Source organism: Neolamprologus brichardi, chromosome 7, assembly GCF_056152115.1.
Source record: "Neolamprologus brichardi isolate AB-2024 chromosome 7, ASM5615211v1, whole genome shotgun sequence".
Lineage (NCBI taxonomy): Eukaryota > Metazoa > Chordata > Actinopteri > Cichliformes > Cichlidae > Neolamprologus > Neolamprologus brichardi.
In genome coordinates this window covers 42,846,818-42,864,931 of record NC_142110.1, presented here as the reverse complement: position 1 = coordinate 42,864,931, position 18,114 = coordinate 42,846,818, and the positions used below count along the sequence as shown (strand labels likewise).

Genomic DNA, 18,114 nt, shown 5'->3' with positions numbered 1-18,114 from the left:
ACAATGAATCATGAATCAGCCTTAGCTGTACTTTTTTGCCAACGTGCCAAACAGAAAAATGGTGAAGGTGATAAACATTATACTTCCTTATCATCACACTGTCACCGTTACTATGGCAGCATTCATAGTAGCTCAAAACGCTGCTGTGAGCTCCACATCAAGCCTCACATTGACTAAAATGGCTATTGACTATTGTCATGGTCTCACAAATGTAGCAATCTCAGGAAAACTATTTCATTCATACATTAACAGGAAAACAAGACCAAGCTCCTCATACTCATAATGAACTCACGAAATCTCACAATAATCTGGCTTAATGTCTGTCGAGAATTACAAAGTCTTACTTGGAAAATATTTTGCACAATTGCCTCACCACGCAGCAACAACAACAGAAAAAAAATAGTTTGATCATTTAAAAATTTAAACAGTTTCTAAGGAGCAGACAGTCATGCAGTAATGAGTCATCCCATCTTCTGTATCCCAGCTTGCCTCCTGTCGGTTTCCTCCTGTCCTAGTTTGTACTTTCCTTGTTACTTAGGCGTTTAGTTAGAAAACTATATGTTGTTTAATACCTTCTTACTCAAAAGACATCGAAAATAAAACAGTTATTATGACCAAAATTGTTTACCTGTTGTCTGTACACAGTTTCATCTTGCTGAAATTTCTCTTTTCTAAAATAGGACTGCTTCTTCTTTTGTTCTGACAAAGTTGTTTTCTAAAATCTGTCTCATTAACACAGAGAGCTTCTTTTCTGTCTTTAGTTCCCTTCTTTGTAAAATTAGTGACATTATCTTCTGATGCACGCTGAGCGCTGACAGTCTGATGACAAGCAACGACAGCGATGAGTATAGCAGGAAAGCACAAGGTACTTTGTCTTAATGAGCTGCCATGCAGTTTGAGCTCCCCTCCACCTGTGATATGAGTTATCTCTCTCATCTCCTTATTCATCATAAGACTGATGTCTGTGTGTGCCTGTCTCTTTTGTCTACCTTTATGCTTATGTTCATATTCCAGTACTTCTTTAGCACTCATCTGCTTTGTTAAGAGGCTGAGGAAAGTCTTTCAACTATGGCAAATCATTTTAACTTGTTTAAAAATTGAAAAGTTAAATAGAAAGTCCCCTTTGCCCCATGAGTTTACAGAACTTCAGCTGAGGACTCAGTTTAAAGTGTTCAGTAGTGATGTGTGGATCGATCCTGAAATATCGATTCCTCCGAGACCAGTCATTTATGTTCTAGAATCGATTCTCACATTAAAATATTGATATTTTAGTAATTTAGGGTAAATTTGTAGTTTATCATTAACAGGAACAGAGTGGAAAGAAACTATAACATTCGGATTGTCTACATTCAAAGGAACTACTTCCTTTTCCACCTTTCATAGTCATGTGCGAAATACGGTGTATAAATGTCTCGCAGCTACTGGCGTGCGCGCACACACAACAATAGCTGAGCGTAATTGTGTTAACTATTTTACCTCCACAAACAGGTGTTGTGGGCATACTTGCCAACCTTGAGAATTAGGGAGACATTCAAAAGGGCTGTTGGGGGGGTGATAAATACATTTTACAGGGTTTATTTATCGGATAAAATACGTTAAATGTCACCGTTATTATTGGCCGGCCCGGAAACAGCGGGGGTGTCCAAATTCAGAGGCTGCTTCCACCTTTGTTACTCACGAACAAATAAAACACTGAAAAAGCCCAACAATAACATTTTAAGTTATCAAAGTGACTTATATATCATGTTTAACCTGAGTAGCGAAAGACCACGGGGGTTTGAAGACGATGTGTTGGTCGGCTCAGATATTTGAAGTTTACACAGCTACATTCACACCTGAAAATATGTTAAAAGTTTTTTTGCGACCCAGAAAGAGAAATAAGAGTAATATTAAAACTAAGTAGCTGCCGTCATTGTTGTAAACTGGAATTGGCTGGGCCGCGCTATGACTTCTGTGATATGGTTTTTCAATTTTGTCTGGGTGGAAAATCGGAAGAAATTCGGGAGAATGGTGGCTCCGGGAGATTTTCGGGAGGGGCACTGAAATTTGGGATTCTCCTGGAAAAATCAGGAGGGTTGGCATGTATGGTTGTGGCAACATCACTAACCTTGTCAAACACCTCAGAGTAAATCATATCACAGAATATGACGAGCGCATGTTGAGGCGAACTGAAGAGGAGGAGAGGGACAGGTGCTGCTAGGGCGAGACAGGCGTCTCTCACAGAGTCCTTTAGTGCTGTGTGTTCAAATAGCGCACAACTTCAGTTTTTTTTATTTCTATATGATGAACTCTGCATTATTAAGTGATAAGAACAAGTAATCTGATGTCCTGTAATCATTATGATGCTATAATTTGAGATACAATACATAAACGTTTTTGTACAAGGTATCGGATCAGTATCGTCGATACCACCCTGAATATTACTTGGTATCGGATCGGAAAGGAAATCAGTGGTATCGCACATCACTAGTGTTTAGCTGTAAAATCTAAAACTAGCTTAGCTGATGGTGCTTTTATTGAAGCATAATTTTTTTAGTATTAAATTAATTAACATTTGAAGGCTTTATTTTAGAAGAACAAGAACAAAAGTTATTTAGTTTAAAAACATAAGTTTTTTTCTTTATTATAAAACTGTGGAAAAGTCTTTAACCAATACTCATTCATTTATATTTTCTTATATTTCCAACCTGTCTTGAGCGATAGTTTTCCAAGATTTTCCAAGACGTCTTTCAAAGCTTTCTTTGGACACCGGCTGCTTTCAGAGCAGTATCTGACAGTCATGTCCTTAAGAACTCCTTCAAAGACCTGATGACTGTCAATAATCCATTCTCAAAGATAACATAGAGAAAATTACACAAGAACTGGTCCAGAAATTAGTGGGCAACGAGTCACAGTGGAATAAAAACTAATTGATTGGAACTAGAAAGTGCATTTTCTGAAGAAACTGCAGTGTGAATGCTGAAATCTGAAGGTATGCACTGAAATGAACTAATTGCTGAATTTTAAGTTAAAAATGTTGACTGAGATGGAAAAATACAGAATTTTTCTCCTGAAAACAAAAGTGCAGAACTGTTGAAAGTTGAATAGTTAGAAAGTAGCTGATCATCTTTATATGCTTTTCTACTGTACCTTAAAAAAAAAAACTGACTAATAACAAAAGAATACATCTGAATGTATATTGAAATATGATATTCTTTTTATCACTAGAAGAATGGAATTATTCATTTTAAGTGTCTAAACTCAAGAATCTTACATTCTTGAAAGAAAAACCAGAACATCTTCACGTCTACTCTGATGTGCTGGGTGTGTAGATCAGTGACTTCTTGTCAGGCAGGAAGTCAGTAGAATAAGGCTGAAGTGATGGACAGCAGCCTCTTGCCAGAGAACAGTGTGAAAAACAGTCTATGTGTGGGGTCATCAACATCTTCTTAGCAGCGATCATGGCACAATGCAGTCTGCTTTTACTAAATTAATTCACTGAAACACAAACAAACACTCTGAAGAGTGATGACTTGGAAACCAATACAGACTCAAGATGCTGCTAATAACAGTAAAAACAAGGAACAGTTGGAATTTACTAATTTAGTGTTGCCCCCTCAAATCATTTGAAGTACATGTAAATACATTTTTAAATTAAATTAAATAAGACGCTCCAAGTTTGCAAAGCATCTATTAAAACATTCAGGATCAACAAACCCCACAAAACACTGAACTAATTAACTGATTTTTTTTCAACCTATTTAATTTTCATCTTTTACTAATTACTTAAAGATAAACAAAAGATTAGAAAAATACATTAGATAAATAACTAAATAAATAGAAATTCTGGGAAAATAAAGGACGTTACTCCTCTGGCATCAGAATGTCTGTTACGGTGCCGTGTTCGTAATTTAGCAGGATTACTGAAGGGAGGATGTCTGGGAACACCTTTAGCCATACAGCAGATAACACAATATGTGGAATGTCATCGAAGTCCAGGACCTCTTGGTCTTGGCCAATGGTTCTGTAACCTCTCGGTTTAATCTCATGGATCCCACTTCCAGGCTGTAGATAATTAAAAAAAAAAAAAAAAGAAGAAGAAAAGAAAAAGAACTTCATGGCCAGTTTAAGACCAGTACTAAAAGCATGAAGACACTGCATAAAGTAATTTACCGACCTTAACCACAGTAAATGCTGATGTGTGAAGTGCAAAGCCATATGAGTGCGAGTTGTTTCCTTTCAAATGAGTGATCTCTACGGGTGATCCAATATGGACTGGGGTGAGCAGAGCAAAGGGACTGCTGGCCCCCGTTCCCTTTCAATTTTTTTCAAGGGTTACATCTAAATGTGACAGAGAAGGACAATTATTTTAAAAAATGGACAACTCTGCATATTGCAGCAGATAACCGTGTCCTATTTTAACTTGTACATAGTTAAGATTTCGCTCTCCATGCTTTAAATCTCAAAAGAACTATCCTCTTTCTTTTGTCATTCTCTGATTTTCATTTGATTTTTGTTTTGAAAGTGCCCTAAAATTGGTGTGTTAGCTTTAACTTTGAACAGTAAAAACGAAACGTATAAAACCTTAAGCTACATCTAAATGTGTTAGTAGTAAATTAATGTAGGGAAACGTACTGTTATGGCAAATGCAGATGGACCCAGGTAGCAGAACGCACGGAGGCGGAGTTGCGGTGAAGACAGTTTATTGACAGTGATGGGGAGGTATTTACAAGGACAAAGTATATACAACAGCGTATGAATTAGGGATGGGGGGAAAAAAATCGATACTGTGTAGTATCGTGATATTTTGTTTGCTAATAATGTATCGATATAAATCGAAATACTGAATTCATGATTTTTAAGATGAGTAATACCGGTGTTGAGATTCAAGTTTTACTGTTGAAAGCATTACAGGCAAGTCATTCCCAGTCATCCCTTAGATTTTTAAATGACTGATTAGTTTGTTTACTTTATAAGCTTAACCTGTTTCCCCTCTTGTGTATGAATCAGGATAGCCTTTAACCATATGATAGTATAAGGGAGCCGCTTTCTAATTCTTCCCACAAGCAAGTTCACATGGACGCAACTTTACATGCACACAAGTTTCCCATGGTCGTCCAGTAGAGCCATAAATTAATAAAGAGCTGAAATGAAGTAAAATATTAAATGAATGATGATTAAATGAAAAGTAGCTAGGTTCTAAGTTGCTGTTCCAACCTGATCTCCCTGACGAGCTACCACAGAGCCGGCTTTGACATGGTGGACGGTTACTCTGCCTTCAAGCAGTCTAGGGTCCTGCAATAGAAAAAGACACTCTAAATATCCACTTATGATGACAAGACTGTGGATTTAACATTTTCCCCCTTAACATGCCACAAAAATAAATTTAAAAGGGTGCATTGAAAGGATCAGAACACTGACACCAGCTGAATTTTCTCCAATTAACCCCTCACCTGCAGCTGGATGATTCCCAGCAGGTCTTTCTTAGCAGATTGGAGGATTGCACTGCTTTTACCAAGATAGGTAGCATCAGCGTGCCCTCCGCTGTCTGTATAGTAAAATACTTCAGATGGTGTGTGTTGCATTGTCACACTCTTCTTCACACTAGACTACAAAGACAGGCACAGGAGAGAAACTACTATGGAGGAAGTAGGTAAGATGCAGCAGATACTGTGCTATTGTGTTACATTTACACACAAGACCTGTCACCACGCTTCAATGTAAAAAGCAGACCTTACTTTGTGAGTGATAGGACTTGATGGAGCCTCCTCAATGGTAACTCGAGCTCGTTCGCAGGCCATGCTCAGGTCATTACCTGTAACTCAGAAAACAAAGGATTAGGATAACGAGTACATCTGTGCAGGAAATTAATACAGCCATGTGGCATTTGATGATCGCTTATGTCCAAGGCAGTGACCCACCTGTGCATTCAGTGGGCATAGAGGTAGATCGCAGCTTCCTGGTTGAATGGCTGTCCTTTACACCATCTGTTTAATACAAAGTCAGTGCCAGCACTGGATCAGTTTCAATACAAGACAAAGCTGAAACTGAACGGCATGTAGTGCATGTTTGTGTGTGTGCTTGACCCGTCTCTGCAGTGTTTTCAGTGGTTCCGGCAGGTGATTCGTCCTGGAAGTGGAGACGTCGAGTCATCTTTCCAGTATTTGCTTCTGCCATCACATTGTTTATATTGGTCAAGGGCACTGCTTGACTCTCCTGTCGGTCAAAGAAAAAAGTAAATAAAAAAAATAATAATTGCATCATAACTTGTGTGACACAGTCATCGTGACCATGTGTATGCACATAAATACTGTAGGTGTCCAATAACAAATTCTGCTCCTACCAGATTGAAGAGCTCAGTTGTTAGGCCCAGATAGTTATGCAAAGCCAAAAAGGTGACTCTTTGGAGGCGCACCATAATTATCTGGGGGAAAAAAAAAAGTTTTGTGCTCTGACTTCAGAGCATGTTGATCCTTTTTCTGAGCAAGAATCCTGACATTCCTTCACTGTCCAAATGTGTTTAACTTTTTTTTGGCAGCAATAAACATGACAGTTTACTTATTTTAATTTAAGACATGTTTTATTTTAATTAAGTTTAAAACTTTTTTATTTAATGTAAAATTATATTTTGTTTTAATTTACTTTCAAATTCTTCAGTTGCTGAAGGGGCTGCATAGTTTTCTTAAATTGCAGAGTTCAGAATAGCTATAATTGTACCAGATGTTTGCATTCAGTTAAGTTGGACTAGACTGTAATGCAAACTGTTCAGTTTGTCAACAATACAACTGACTGAAATGAGAGAAATACTGAGTGTGAGACTTTGATATTAGATAAAATGAGTATTGATAAAGTTTACCTTTATGTACAGAATCTGAATATCGCAAAATATTTTTAAAAATTGCAATAATATCATATCGTGCGTTATGTATTGTGATAATATCGTATCGTGGGATGTATGGCGATTCCCACCTCTAGTATGAATGGGGACGCGGAGCCAGGATGTGCAGGTGACGGAAAAACACACAGGTAGTGCACTCGATCTAAAAAAAGGAAGAGGGACGTGAGAATTAGGAGGGTCTTGCCCGATAACCGAGAAAAGCTTAAAGTAAACTTTACAGAGAGTTGGAGAGCTTACTTGGTACTATTTATTGCCAAAACCTCCAGATGGAAAACAAACCAGACGAGGCAAAATCCTAAGGAGGAAACGAAACTCCTTACAGTCACCAGAAATAATCCAATGGCTCCAGCAGGCAGGGGCAGAATTACAGACGCTCCAAAAACGCCAATACTCCGACACTAGTCTTCTGTCAGGTAGCTCCTAAAGAACACTTCTGAAGAATGCATCTGATGAGTAACAGGTGTGCCAGGTTCAGTGACTCACTGCCCCGCCTACCCATACAAAAAGGGAGGCACCCAAGAACACATACAGACAAAAACACCACATAACCAGAACCCAACTCCTAACACTTACAGCTGTTACCCATCCCTTCACTGTCACGTACATCATCTGTGACTGGCTGATGTTGGTTAGTGAGATCTAGGTGGTAGGTGGCTCCAGATACAGCCTTGTTTCGTCCTCCAGCTGCTGACTGACCTGGATGGGCGCACTGACATACACTGCCGTGTCCTTACTGGAAAGCATTGTTCTTGTGCTTCCAAATGTGGTCATTCTAAAATTTCTAATTGTATATGTTTTACCCTCTTTAATTTGGGAGGCCAAGCTTTCAAATATAACAAATCTGAACACATTTGTCCCGTCACATACTGCCGCACTTGTATTATTGTGGACAGCTTTAGGCCTTGCACTTCCATCAGAGAAATGCCAGCCAGTGACTTTAGGGGTTTCTTTAAGATACACCACTTTCACCGTTAGGGGTGGCAGCCTCTTGTATGGCTCACTGGTATTGTGATGAGGTTTTGATGAAGCCATTCTGAAATTACACACACACACAGAGTTTTATAAGACACGATAATGTCCGTTCGATTAAATAGGACAAACACAAAAACCTGATGTTTTATATATTTCCCTTGAGCCTGTGAATTAAAAATAATCCTGATGTTTGTGTAGGCCCTCAGTCATCTTACGCATGTTAGTGTTAAAAACGTGAAAGAAGGGAAGGTCTTGATAAGTTAAATCAGTCCAATCATATTCTTTTAATATTCATGTTTTCATCATCATCATTATCAGGAAGTGTTGGATCACATAGCTCAGCATCATCTCTGATGCTCACATCCTTATACTGTGGGTGAATCTGCTTGAGTTTATGCAGTGCTTGCACAGGTTTAGACCAGCTTACAGTCTGAAACAGCTGATGACCTTTGTAAGACAAGCGTCTCTTCAGATTTACTCTCATCACCTGAGAATTAATTCTCAATCGAGGCAATGCTTCAACAGTTTCCTGTACCTCTGATGGGACACAGACCACATTTCCTCTAATTGCAAATCTTGGCAAATGGTATGCACTTGGCTATGAGATGTCTCTCCAGTATGTTGAGATCAGACAGTTCAGGTGGAATATCAGCAAGATCCAGTTTATTGGCAACAGCAAGTGCTAGCATGGATCCATTTTTAAGATGATTGTGGCAGGTGTGACAAATCCACTCTCTCTTTCTCTCATCAGGGACATTGCACTGCTCATTTCTGCAGTTTTCATCACAAACATGAACAAACCATGTTGCAGCCACATGTGGGTATTTCACATAATTGGACCTTGTGCAGGGTCGCACTTGGTTTGGAAATGAAGTCTTAAAACATACAGTACATGGGTATGATGGTCCAGCTTTGATTTGTGATTTGAACACAGATATGGCCTCGTTGATCAAACTGTTGTCACTCTCTTGGGTTTGTCTGTTCACCCATCTGTATTTCCTTTTTATTTTCATGGCACATCTCATGTGCATAATCCTAAATGCAAGATTACTTTGATACCTGTCTCGCATTAGTTGTTTCATTAGTTGTCTGTGTCTTACTCTGAATGCATTATCACGTGCATAATGCTGAGTAACTCAAGATCTCTGTCTCTCTCTGAATTCTGGGCTGTCTTGATACCTTTTAGTGATATAGTTTTTTTGCTTCTGTCTGAATTCATCATTCTCACAGTAATGTCTTTTCATATATTGTTGTTGTTTTTGTCTGAATTCATTGTTCTCACAGTAACGCCTTTTAAAATATTGTTGTTGTTTCTGTCTAACTTTAGCGTTCTCAGAAAAATATCTTTTAATATATTGTTGTTGTTTCTGTCTAACTTCAGGGTTGTTTTTATATGCCGTGCTTGTGCAAGATTTTTTCTTTTCTTTGTAATCTTTATTTGAAGTGTACTTTTGTCGTTCTTTCGTTTTTTGGTTTTCTTTTCTCTGATTCCTGGGTTTCTCTGATACCATTAATCTTCCTTTCATTTTTTTCCTTCGCTGTTAATTAACTTTTGTCAGTTTACAGATGTTTTGTAAAACTGTATCAGAAAGATCACAGGCAGCACCATTTTTTATTGCAGCATTTGATCGACATGAAAAAGCATAACTTGATTTAAGGAAATTAAATTCACTGGATGGTTCTTCAGTTGGTATATTAGGAAATTCATTCTGAAGAGCTTCATGTGATGTGAACTGAGTCATTTGGACTTCATGTTGTTTTACTAGTGGTGTACAAATTGACATTTGAGAGATCTCAGAGATCAGAGATCTCTGATGATGATGAGAGATCAGTGGTTGTGTTTCTCCTTGGAGTAAATGGCCTGCATTTGTGTAGCGCTTTACTCAGTCCCTAAGGACCCCAAAGCGCTTTACACTACATTCAGTCATTCACACACACATTCACACACTGGTGACGGCAAGCTACATTGTAGCCACAGCTGCCCTGGGGCACACTGACAGAGGCGAGGCTGCCGGACACTGGCGCCACCGGCCCCCCACCAGTAGGCAAACACGGGGTTAGTATCTTGCCCAAGGATATTTGGCATGCAGCTAGGAGGCAGCCTGGGATCGAACCACCGACCTTCTGTTTAGTGGCTGACCTGCTCTGCCACCTGAGCTACAGCCACCCAGTAGAGGAGTTTGCATCATCAACAGTTCTATCAGAGTGAGTAGGTGCCACAGCAGTGGCAGCTGTTGGTCTGTAGACTGTGTCTGTGATAGTATCACTCAGGTTGACTGCGCTCATATGGTAGAACTGCACAGGCTTCAGTTCATAGGTACAAGAGGGTGATATCTCAATCCCTTCATAAGAATCTTGGAGCCTCTTAATCATGTCACTGAGGAGTGAGAATTTCAGCATCACTGCTGTACCACGATTACGTGACTATAGTGGTAGAGGAAGACCACTGGGTGTTCTGGAGTGTGGATCAAAGAAACAATATTTGTCTGAATTGGATCTGAACACTGCGATACACAATCCACTCGTAAGGCATACTGCACATCTGACAACAGGCTGCTCAGTCCTGCTTCTAAGCTCAGAAATGTATCTACTGTTTCCTCTGGAGGTTCTTCATATGTCCCATACCGGGAAGGCTGTGTCATGTCAACATGATATATAGACCTGCGATCATCAACTTTGTCTGGAAGCTCATCGGTTGCCAAATGAATATTTTTTGGAAATCTTTTCTTGGCCTCTTTGTACATCATATCACCTTTATCCAAGACCAGACTAAGGTCAGCTGTAGTCAAGTTTTCATCATGAATCAAAGCAAGAAATATGAGTGAGTTACATGTGCACTGACTGTTTCTAGAGTCTCCATATTTAGGATGAGCCTGGCTGTGAGATCCACAGACATGTGTTACAGGGGGCTGGTTTTCAAGGTTCACTGTTTCTGCATGGGATGGTCCTGCCACATCACAGCCTCTTTTAAAAAAAATCAGCATAACCCACCTGTGGGGCACTTGACACCTCATGTTGTTCATTAAATTCATGCTGCAGTCCAGTTGTTACGGCATCAGCATAAGATACTTGTTGTACATGTGCAGGAACATGTTGACCTGCCTGTTTGACACCATCAGCATTGGTCTTTGCAGACACACTGTCTTCTGCACAGCTCTGAGGAAAATCACACTCAACTTGTTCACATGTTGGTACACTGTAAAACTCATGGAAATTCTTCCAGCGAGTGTTATAGTTCTGCTAGCCTTAGCATTGCTGCTAGAGTTAACACTGCAGCTAGCGCTAGCAGCGCTAGCCCTCTTGCTATTAAAACTGAGCCACACTGGCAATAACAAAGCTCATTTGTTACTGTACTTTTGTCTCACTGAACACCAATAACTATCACAGGAATACTCTTCTTGGCAGGTAACAACTGCTAAGGCATTATAGCTAGCGTTAGCATTGTTGCTAATGTTAGCACTGTTGCTAACATTAGCACTGCTGCTAACAATAAATTTTATAAACCCAACAACTTGTCATGTGAGTTTAAATGTCAGACATGTATTTTTACCAACACAAAAATAAAACAGTCCAGCACTGAGTGTTAGTGATGGGATTTCCGGCTCTTTATAGAGAACTGGCTCTTTCGGTTCGGCTCACTAAAAAGAGAGCTCTTTCGGCTCCAAACCTGCTCTTCAGGTTGTTTTGTTGCTTTAATTAATTTATTATTAACAATAATATAAAATTATGCACAAAAGGAATTACTAATGTAAAAAAAAAGTGTTGTTTTTTTTTTATATATGTTTATATATAAATATATGCGGTGGCCCCTAGAGACAAAACACGTAAAACTCCAAAACACATTTCTAGCATGAACTGAACTTCCAAAACAGAGCTACCTATATCATTTAAATTACACAATTGAAAGCATGAAAGCATATGTGTATTGTTTATGTATTTATACACAAGCATTCATGTATAGTCAAATAATTTTTAAAAAAAAAGTTCTCACAAAAAATTTCACACACCAAATCCGGTCGTTGGTACTTGCTGGCTTGTGTAGCCACTAGGTAACAAAAGCTCAATACTGCCCCTAGCATCCTGGAGCACTTCTGTTGTCTTTTGTACGTGTTTTGAGTTTTTATGTGCTTCTGAGTTTTTACATGTTTTGGAGTTTGTACGTGCTTCGGAGTTTGTATGTGTTTTGGAGTTTTTACGTGTTTGGAATTTGTACGTGTTTTTACGTGTTTTGGAATTTGTACGTGTTTTTACGTGTTTTGGAGGTTTTACGTGTTTTGGAGTTTGTACGTGCTCCAGGGTTTGTACGTGATTTGAAGTTTGTACGTGTTTTGTCTCTAGGGGCCACCGTAAATATACTTTTATTTATTCACTCCACATAAAATGTAATAAATAAATCATATAATACAAAAATCAACTATTCACATTTCAACTTTTAACTATTTAAATTTTCAGCTTTTTCCTTTTACAAATTTAAAGTGAAACAACACAAAACATTGCGAACCACAACACAATTAAATATAAATTATAATATGAAAACAAAAAGAACATGCATATTCTCTGTCATATGGACCTGCATGAATAAACTTTCTGAATCCTTTCCATCTACAACTGAAAATAGTTGTAGATGATTACTATACCTTTCTAATGTGACGTTGTTGTCCCTGGCTCTCTTTCTCTGTCTCTCCCTCCGGCTCTGTTCCTGTGCTACTGAGCAGTGTTGCCAACTTAGCGACTTTGTCGCTATATTTAGCGAGTTTTCAGACCCCCTTAGCGACTTTTTTTCTAAAAAGCGACTAGCGACAAATCTGGCGACTTTTTCTGGTGTTATTGGAGACTTACTTATGACGACTTTTTGACGTGAAAGGGCGTGTTGCTCTTACTCTCAACAAGCAGCGGTGCTGCCGTGGGCACCTCACCCGTGCTAAAGCGCTCACGGGCGGAGGATAGTCCTCCCCCAGCTGCAGGAGACGTTCACACCTATGCGTCCAAACTGCAAATGAACCGCGCATGAGCGAAGCCGCTGCTCCCGCACTGACTGTAACGCAGTCAGTTCTTCTTTTACTGTTATGCTGTTTTGTGGATCACGCGGTTTAAAACTACTTATAAACACACACACACACAAAGTAACTCCACCAGAGCGCCTATTTCGGGTCGCTTTTGCCGGTCAAAGCCCGGATAAAGGAGCAGGGTTGGAATTGTGACATTAAAAAACAATAATTGCTAAAAGAAATTTAATTTGTAGTTCTAAAAAAATTCTAAATGCATTTAGGATGTTTTTTGCTCACTTTATGTCTCTTCCACGATGTTATTTCTCTCTCCAACAGCGTAGGTTACAATTACATTAGCATGACCAATTATGCAAATTAGGTGATGACGTCATTTAGCGACTTCTAGCGACTTTTAGGACAGCCAATAGCGATTTTCCTTACTGAGGAGTTGGCAACACTGCTACTGAGTGTAACTACCGCCCCTCCCCCCTCTTCCCAGCAAAGCACAAGGCTCGCATGCTGAGTGAAGCGGAAAAAAGTGCGAGAGAGAGAGAGGGTGAGAGAAAGAAAAAAAAACCCCACGGCTTGCGATAAGGAGCCGGCTCGCGTCGTTCACGTCAAAGATTTGGCTCTAAGAGCCATTTCGTTCGCGACCGACCCATCACTACTGAGTGTATTGTACTTACCACAGCAGAGAGCAAAGCGGAATGAGGACAGTTGGGCTCAGTGATGGGTTAAAAACAGATGAGGCGTTCGGGTGGTGTTTGGAAATTTGAGAGTCAGTTTGAATACCAATCAATAATGGCATCTGTGAGTATTTATGGTCGTGTCCAAATTGTTGGGCTGCATCCTCCTGAGGCCGCATTTGTAGACCGATTACGTCACAGCAACGCGCCGAAGGCTGTCCAAATTCGTAGACTCCTCTGAATGCAGCCGACAAATGCGTCCTCCTTTTCCCCGAAAAGGTCAGTGTGTCCTTTGTGGCCTACCATATCCCAGAATTCAAGTCCAGTTTCCAACAATGGCGGCCGCTACTAAGTTTTAAAATTATTCATACTAATCTTTCTGGGCCACAAAATAAACTTTTAACATATTTTCAGATGAGAAAGTAGCTGTGTAAACATCAAATATCTGCTCGGTTTATCAAGATATTGCATATTTGCAAAAGTGCTTCGACGTTTTCGGAGACGTCTGCTACACACCAGCTCGATAGCTAGCCGAGAGCTCGAGGGTCACTGAAGCCGCCGAGAACGGCACAACTCCCGGCACATCATTTTCAGATCACCGCAGACTTTCACTACTCGGGTTAAATGTAATATATAAGTTCCTTAGACAACCTAAAAATGTTATTGTTGGGCTTTTTTCGGTGTTTTGTTTGTTCGTGAGTAAATCGGTTTGGCTGAGATTAAAGTTATTAGATTAGATTAGATAAAATAAAACTTTATTAATCCCCGGGTGGGTTCCTCCTTGGTTTTTACACAGCTGACTAAACGTCAAACAGAAAACTAATTAAACAGAAGTATGAGACGGTCGAGAATTTATGCCAGTGTCCTGTTTTAATTTGGATAGCAAGGAACAGACGGCCAAGTTTATTAAACTCCACCGGGACAGCGGTGACGCTAATCAGAAGGCTAGACCGTCCAATTTCCCCAGCTGTTTACTTCCGGCCTACCTGACCTTCTGAGGACCCGGCCCACATAGACCGCGAAGGCCGGGTCCTCAGGAGGATGCAGCCCATGAATTTGGACACGACCTACGTGTCAGTGTGTTTCTGTGTGTGTGTGTGTGTGTGAGTGAGAGAGAGAGAGAGAGAAAATACACTAGACTCATCAGTGTACAAATAGGTTCTTTTTTGTGTGTCAGTGACTATCAGTGAGTGAGTGAAATACAAAGAAAGAGGGGAACTGGCATCAAATGAGCACGTAAAATAGTGTTTAATCTTCATCTTTTTTAATTTTCAGATTATTTTGATTTTAGTGGGGAGTTAAACTATACAGACTGAAAACTATACAGACCAAAAAAGGGAGACATTAAATGAGATTGAATTAGTTGAAATGTGGGAAAATCCACTACAGAGCTGAAACCACAGGTAAATAGTTTCAGTTCTGATCATTAAGTCACAAAAAAATATTCTTAAAGTCAACAACTGGCTACAATTTCCCTGCTGAAGACAAATGCAGAATATCTGCTATGTGTATCAGGAGCGATTTACAAAGTGGGGTCCTTCCTGTTGTTAAGACTGTTGGTGTTGAAACTCCTACGGAAAATATAATGTATTTATATAGGTTAGTTAGAAGTTTATTGCTCTACTTGGATCGACACAGTTGTAAAAGTTTACATCTCAATAGCTATGTTTTGAGGGTAACATGATGGCTGTAGAGCAGGGGTCACCAACACGGTGCCCGCGGGCACCAGGTCGCCCGCAAGAACCACATGAGTCGCCCGGGGGCCTGTTCTAAAAGTAGCTCACCATAACAACTTACCAGTAAGCTGCATCTATTTTTATTTTTTCTTGCTGTTTTTTTTTTAATCACAATTGCATTGGTGTTAATTTGTTAGAGATAATATATATATAAAAAAGTTTATTATTAAATATTAGATCATGATCTAATATTTAGTGCTAGCTGGTCTCCACAGAAACAGTTGCCGTGAAGACCAGCAAAGGCAAAGGTGAGGAGATGAGGAAAACATGGCGGAAAAAAGGAAGAAAACATATAATTTTCACAGTGAATGGGAGGAAGAGTTCTTTTTTACCACCGTGAAAGATTCATGTGTGTGTCTCATTTGGGGGGCAACTGTGGCAACGGCAAAGCGGCACAACGTGGAGAGACATTTCCGAACGTGTCACACAAGCTACCATGCTAACTACCCAAAGGGCAGCACACTGCGAGCGGAAAAGGCCCGCAAATTAAAGGCAGGTTTGAGCAAACAGCAGTCTTTTTTCACGAGACCGGTGAAAGACTCTCAAAAAGCAACCGAAGCCTCATTTAGAGCTACACATTTCATGATTAAGAAAAAGAAGGCATTTTTAGACGGGGAGGTTTTCAAAGAAGCAATGATGATAATTGCAAAAACTGTGCTTAAAGACGAGAAATATGGAAACGATGTAATCTCCACTCTCTCCGATGTCCAGCTGGGGGCAACTACAATTGTTAGAAGAGTGCCGGCTATGTCCGGGAACTTGGCCGATCAGTTGGATCAGGATCTGGCAAAGTGCAGTTGGTTTAGCATCCAGCACAGCTGATGGTCTTTATCCGGATGGTATTTGATGGTTTTTTCACAAAAGAAGAACTTCTGACACTACTGCCGCTAAAGACAACTACGAAGGGCGTTGACATCTATAACGCGGTGAAGGAGTTTTTTGCGAAGAAAAAGGTACCGTTGGAAAAGCTGGTATCAGTGACTACCGACGGGGCTCCTGCTATGATCGGCAGACATACGGGATTCATCGCTCACTGTAAAGGTGACACAGAGTTCCCAAACTTCATGCATTACCACTGCATCATTCACCAGCAGGCGTTATGCAAACAAATGCAATAATATATGACGAACTATGTGAGTTACGGCCGGCAATGATCATCAATGTTCAAAAATTTTGGTCTGTTAGAAGTCTTCGAGCACGTCATGACTCCCGTCGTGAAGATCATAAACAGCATCCGCTCCAGAGCTAAACAGCACAGAACATTCAAGGTGCTATTGGAGGAGCTGTCAGCTGAATATGGTGACCTGCTACTACATACGGAAATCCGATGGCTCAGCAGGGGACGGATTTTGTTTCGTTTTTTGTCACTTTTGGGTGAAATCAAGGAGTTCATGCAATCCAAAGGGGAAGACACATCTCTGCTGGAGGACACTGAGTGGACACTTGACCTTGCGTTTTTAACAGACATTACTGGGAAACTGAACCATTTGAACTGTGAGCTGCAAGGCAAAGGTAAGACTGTTGCTGACATGATAAGTGCTTTAAATGGATTTAAAGCCCAGATGAGCATTTTCTCTGTCCATTTACAGAGAAAAAAGGTGCTGCACTTTCCCTCTGTGCAGATGGTGCTGAAAGACAATGCTTCTGCATTTGAGACTTTTGACAAAGTTGCAGAAAAGTACACTCAAGTCATAAACCGCCTTGGTCAAGAGTTTGAGAACAGGTTTTGTGACCTTGATCAGCTTGAGCCATGTGTCTCCTTTGTTTCCAATCCTTTCATGAATGTGGACACAACATGCATTGCTGAGCAACTAAGTTCAATGTTCAGCTTGGATGCTGGACAGGTGGAAATCGAAATTGTAACATTGCAAAATGACGTCCACCTCAAAGCCTGTCAGGGTGCACCAAACTTTTGGTGCCTTGTTGACACAGAAAAGTACAGTGGTGTATGCACAGCAGCTATGAAGGTTGCCAGCCTGTTTGGTTCAACCTATCTTTGTGAATCAGCCTTTTCTGACATGAACTTCATCAAGAACAAACACAGAACACGCCTCTCTGATGCACATCTGCAAGACTCACTCAGAGTTGCAGTGTCAAGTTATACCCCAGATTACAACACACTGGTGAACAGCATGCAATGCCAGGTTTCCCACTAACAGACAAAGAAAGCCATATTAGATGTTCTCAGTGGAAACATTACAGTGTCATGTCAAAGTTGAATTTAATTATTGAAAAACAAATGTGTTTGTTAAGTGTAACATGTGACAATTTGCTTTAAAATGCTGCCAATTTGGTGAAAAATTCTGTAAAATTTGAAAGTTGATTTTTTTTGTATGTTACATACATACAAAAATAATTTATGTAACAGTGCATGACTTGTTAAAATTTGTTAGTGGTAAGTGAAAATATAGTAGAAGTGATCACTTCAAAATGTAAATACTTGCAAAGATTTATAGAAATAAAGCATTGCATATTGATATTTATATTCCTACCTTGTTTCCTACTTGCATTCTTTATAATTATGGTGAAAAATAATTAACATAATTAGTGTCTTTACATAGATGAATATCATTAATTATTAATGATAACACATAATTAAGTTAAATTGAGGAAATTTGTTATTTGAGAAGTGTGCGTCAAACTGGTAGCCCTTCACATTAATCGGTACCCAAGAAGTAGCTCTCATTTTCAAAAAGGTTGGTGACCCCTGCTGTTGAGCAAAAACTGTGGACACAGCAACAGTTGAAAGAGAAGTGTTTAAGATGAATCTTGGCAGAGTGAGACAGAGCTCGTTAAGCAGGCAGGTGTGAGCCTGGTTGCTATAACGACTCCAGCAAGTGGCACCACACAGACAG

The 18,114-nt window shown here is 39.8% G+C and overlaps 2 protein-coding genes and 1 pseudogene across 3 annotated transcripts; 1 reads left to right on the top strand and 2 right to left on the bottom strand.

Annotated features, from left to right (window-relative positions):
- Window positions 1-3,770: 3,770 nt before the first annotated feature.
- Window positions 3,771-7,498, bottom strand: LOC148102165 (patatin-like phospholipase domain-containing protein 7). Of its 2 annotated transcripts, XM_087844463.1 has the most exons (10): window positions 7,482-7,498; window positions 7,115-7,307; window positions 6,949-7,019; window positions 6,323-6,403; window positions 6,066-6,195; window positions 5,901-5,966; window positions 5,718-5,794; window positions 5,433-5,588; window positions 5,197-5,274; window positions 3,771-4,044 (listed from the first exon to the last, which is right to left on the bottom strand). In XM_087844463.1, the coding sequence occupies exons 4-10, from the start codon at window positions 6,395-6,397 to the stop codon at window positions 3,844-3,846; spliced, it is 783 nt and encodes a 260-aa protein (XP_087700589.1). In that variant the 5' UTR covers window positions 6,398-6,403; window positions 6,949-7,019; window positions 7,115-7,307; window positions 7,482-7,498; the 3' UTR covers window positions 3,771-3,843. The 2 variants fall into 2 exon arrangements, with proteins under 2 accessions (XP_087700589.1, XP_087700588.1); XM_087844462.1 differs by having other exon boundaries at window positions 7,115-7,484.
- A 2,508-nt stretch (window positions 7,499-10,006) lies between these two features.
- On the bottom strand, window positions 10,007-16,286 carry LOC148102164 (uncharacterized; annotated as a pseudogene).
- Window positions 16,287-16,461: 175 nt separating this feature from the next.
- On the top strand, window positions 16,462-17,415 carry LOC148102163 (general transcription factor II-I repeat domain-containing protein 2B-like). The gene has a single exon (XM_087842704.1). It carries the CDS (start codon window positions 16,462-16,464, stop codon window positions 17,413-17,415), a length of 954 nt encoding a protein of 317 aa, XP_087698830.1.
- Window positions 17,416-18,114: the final 699 nt, after the last annotated feature.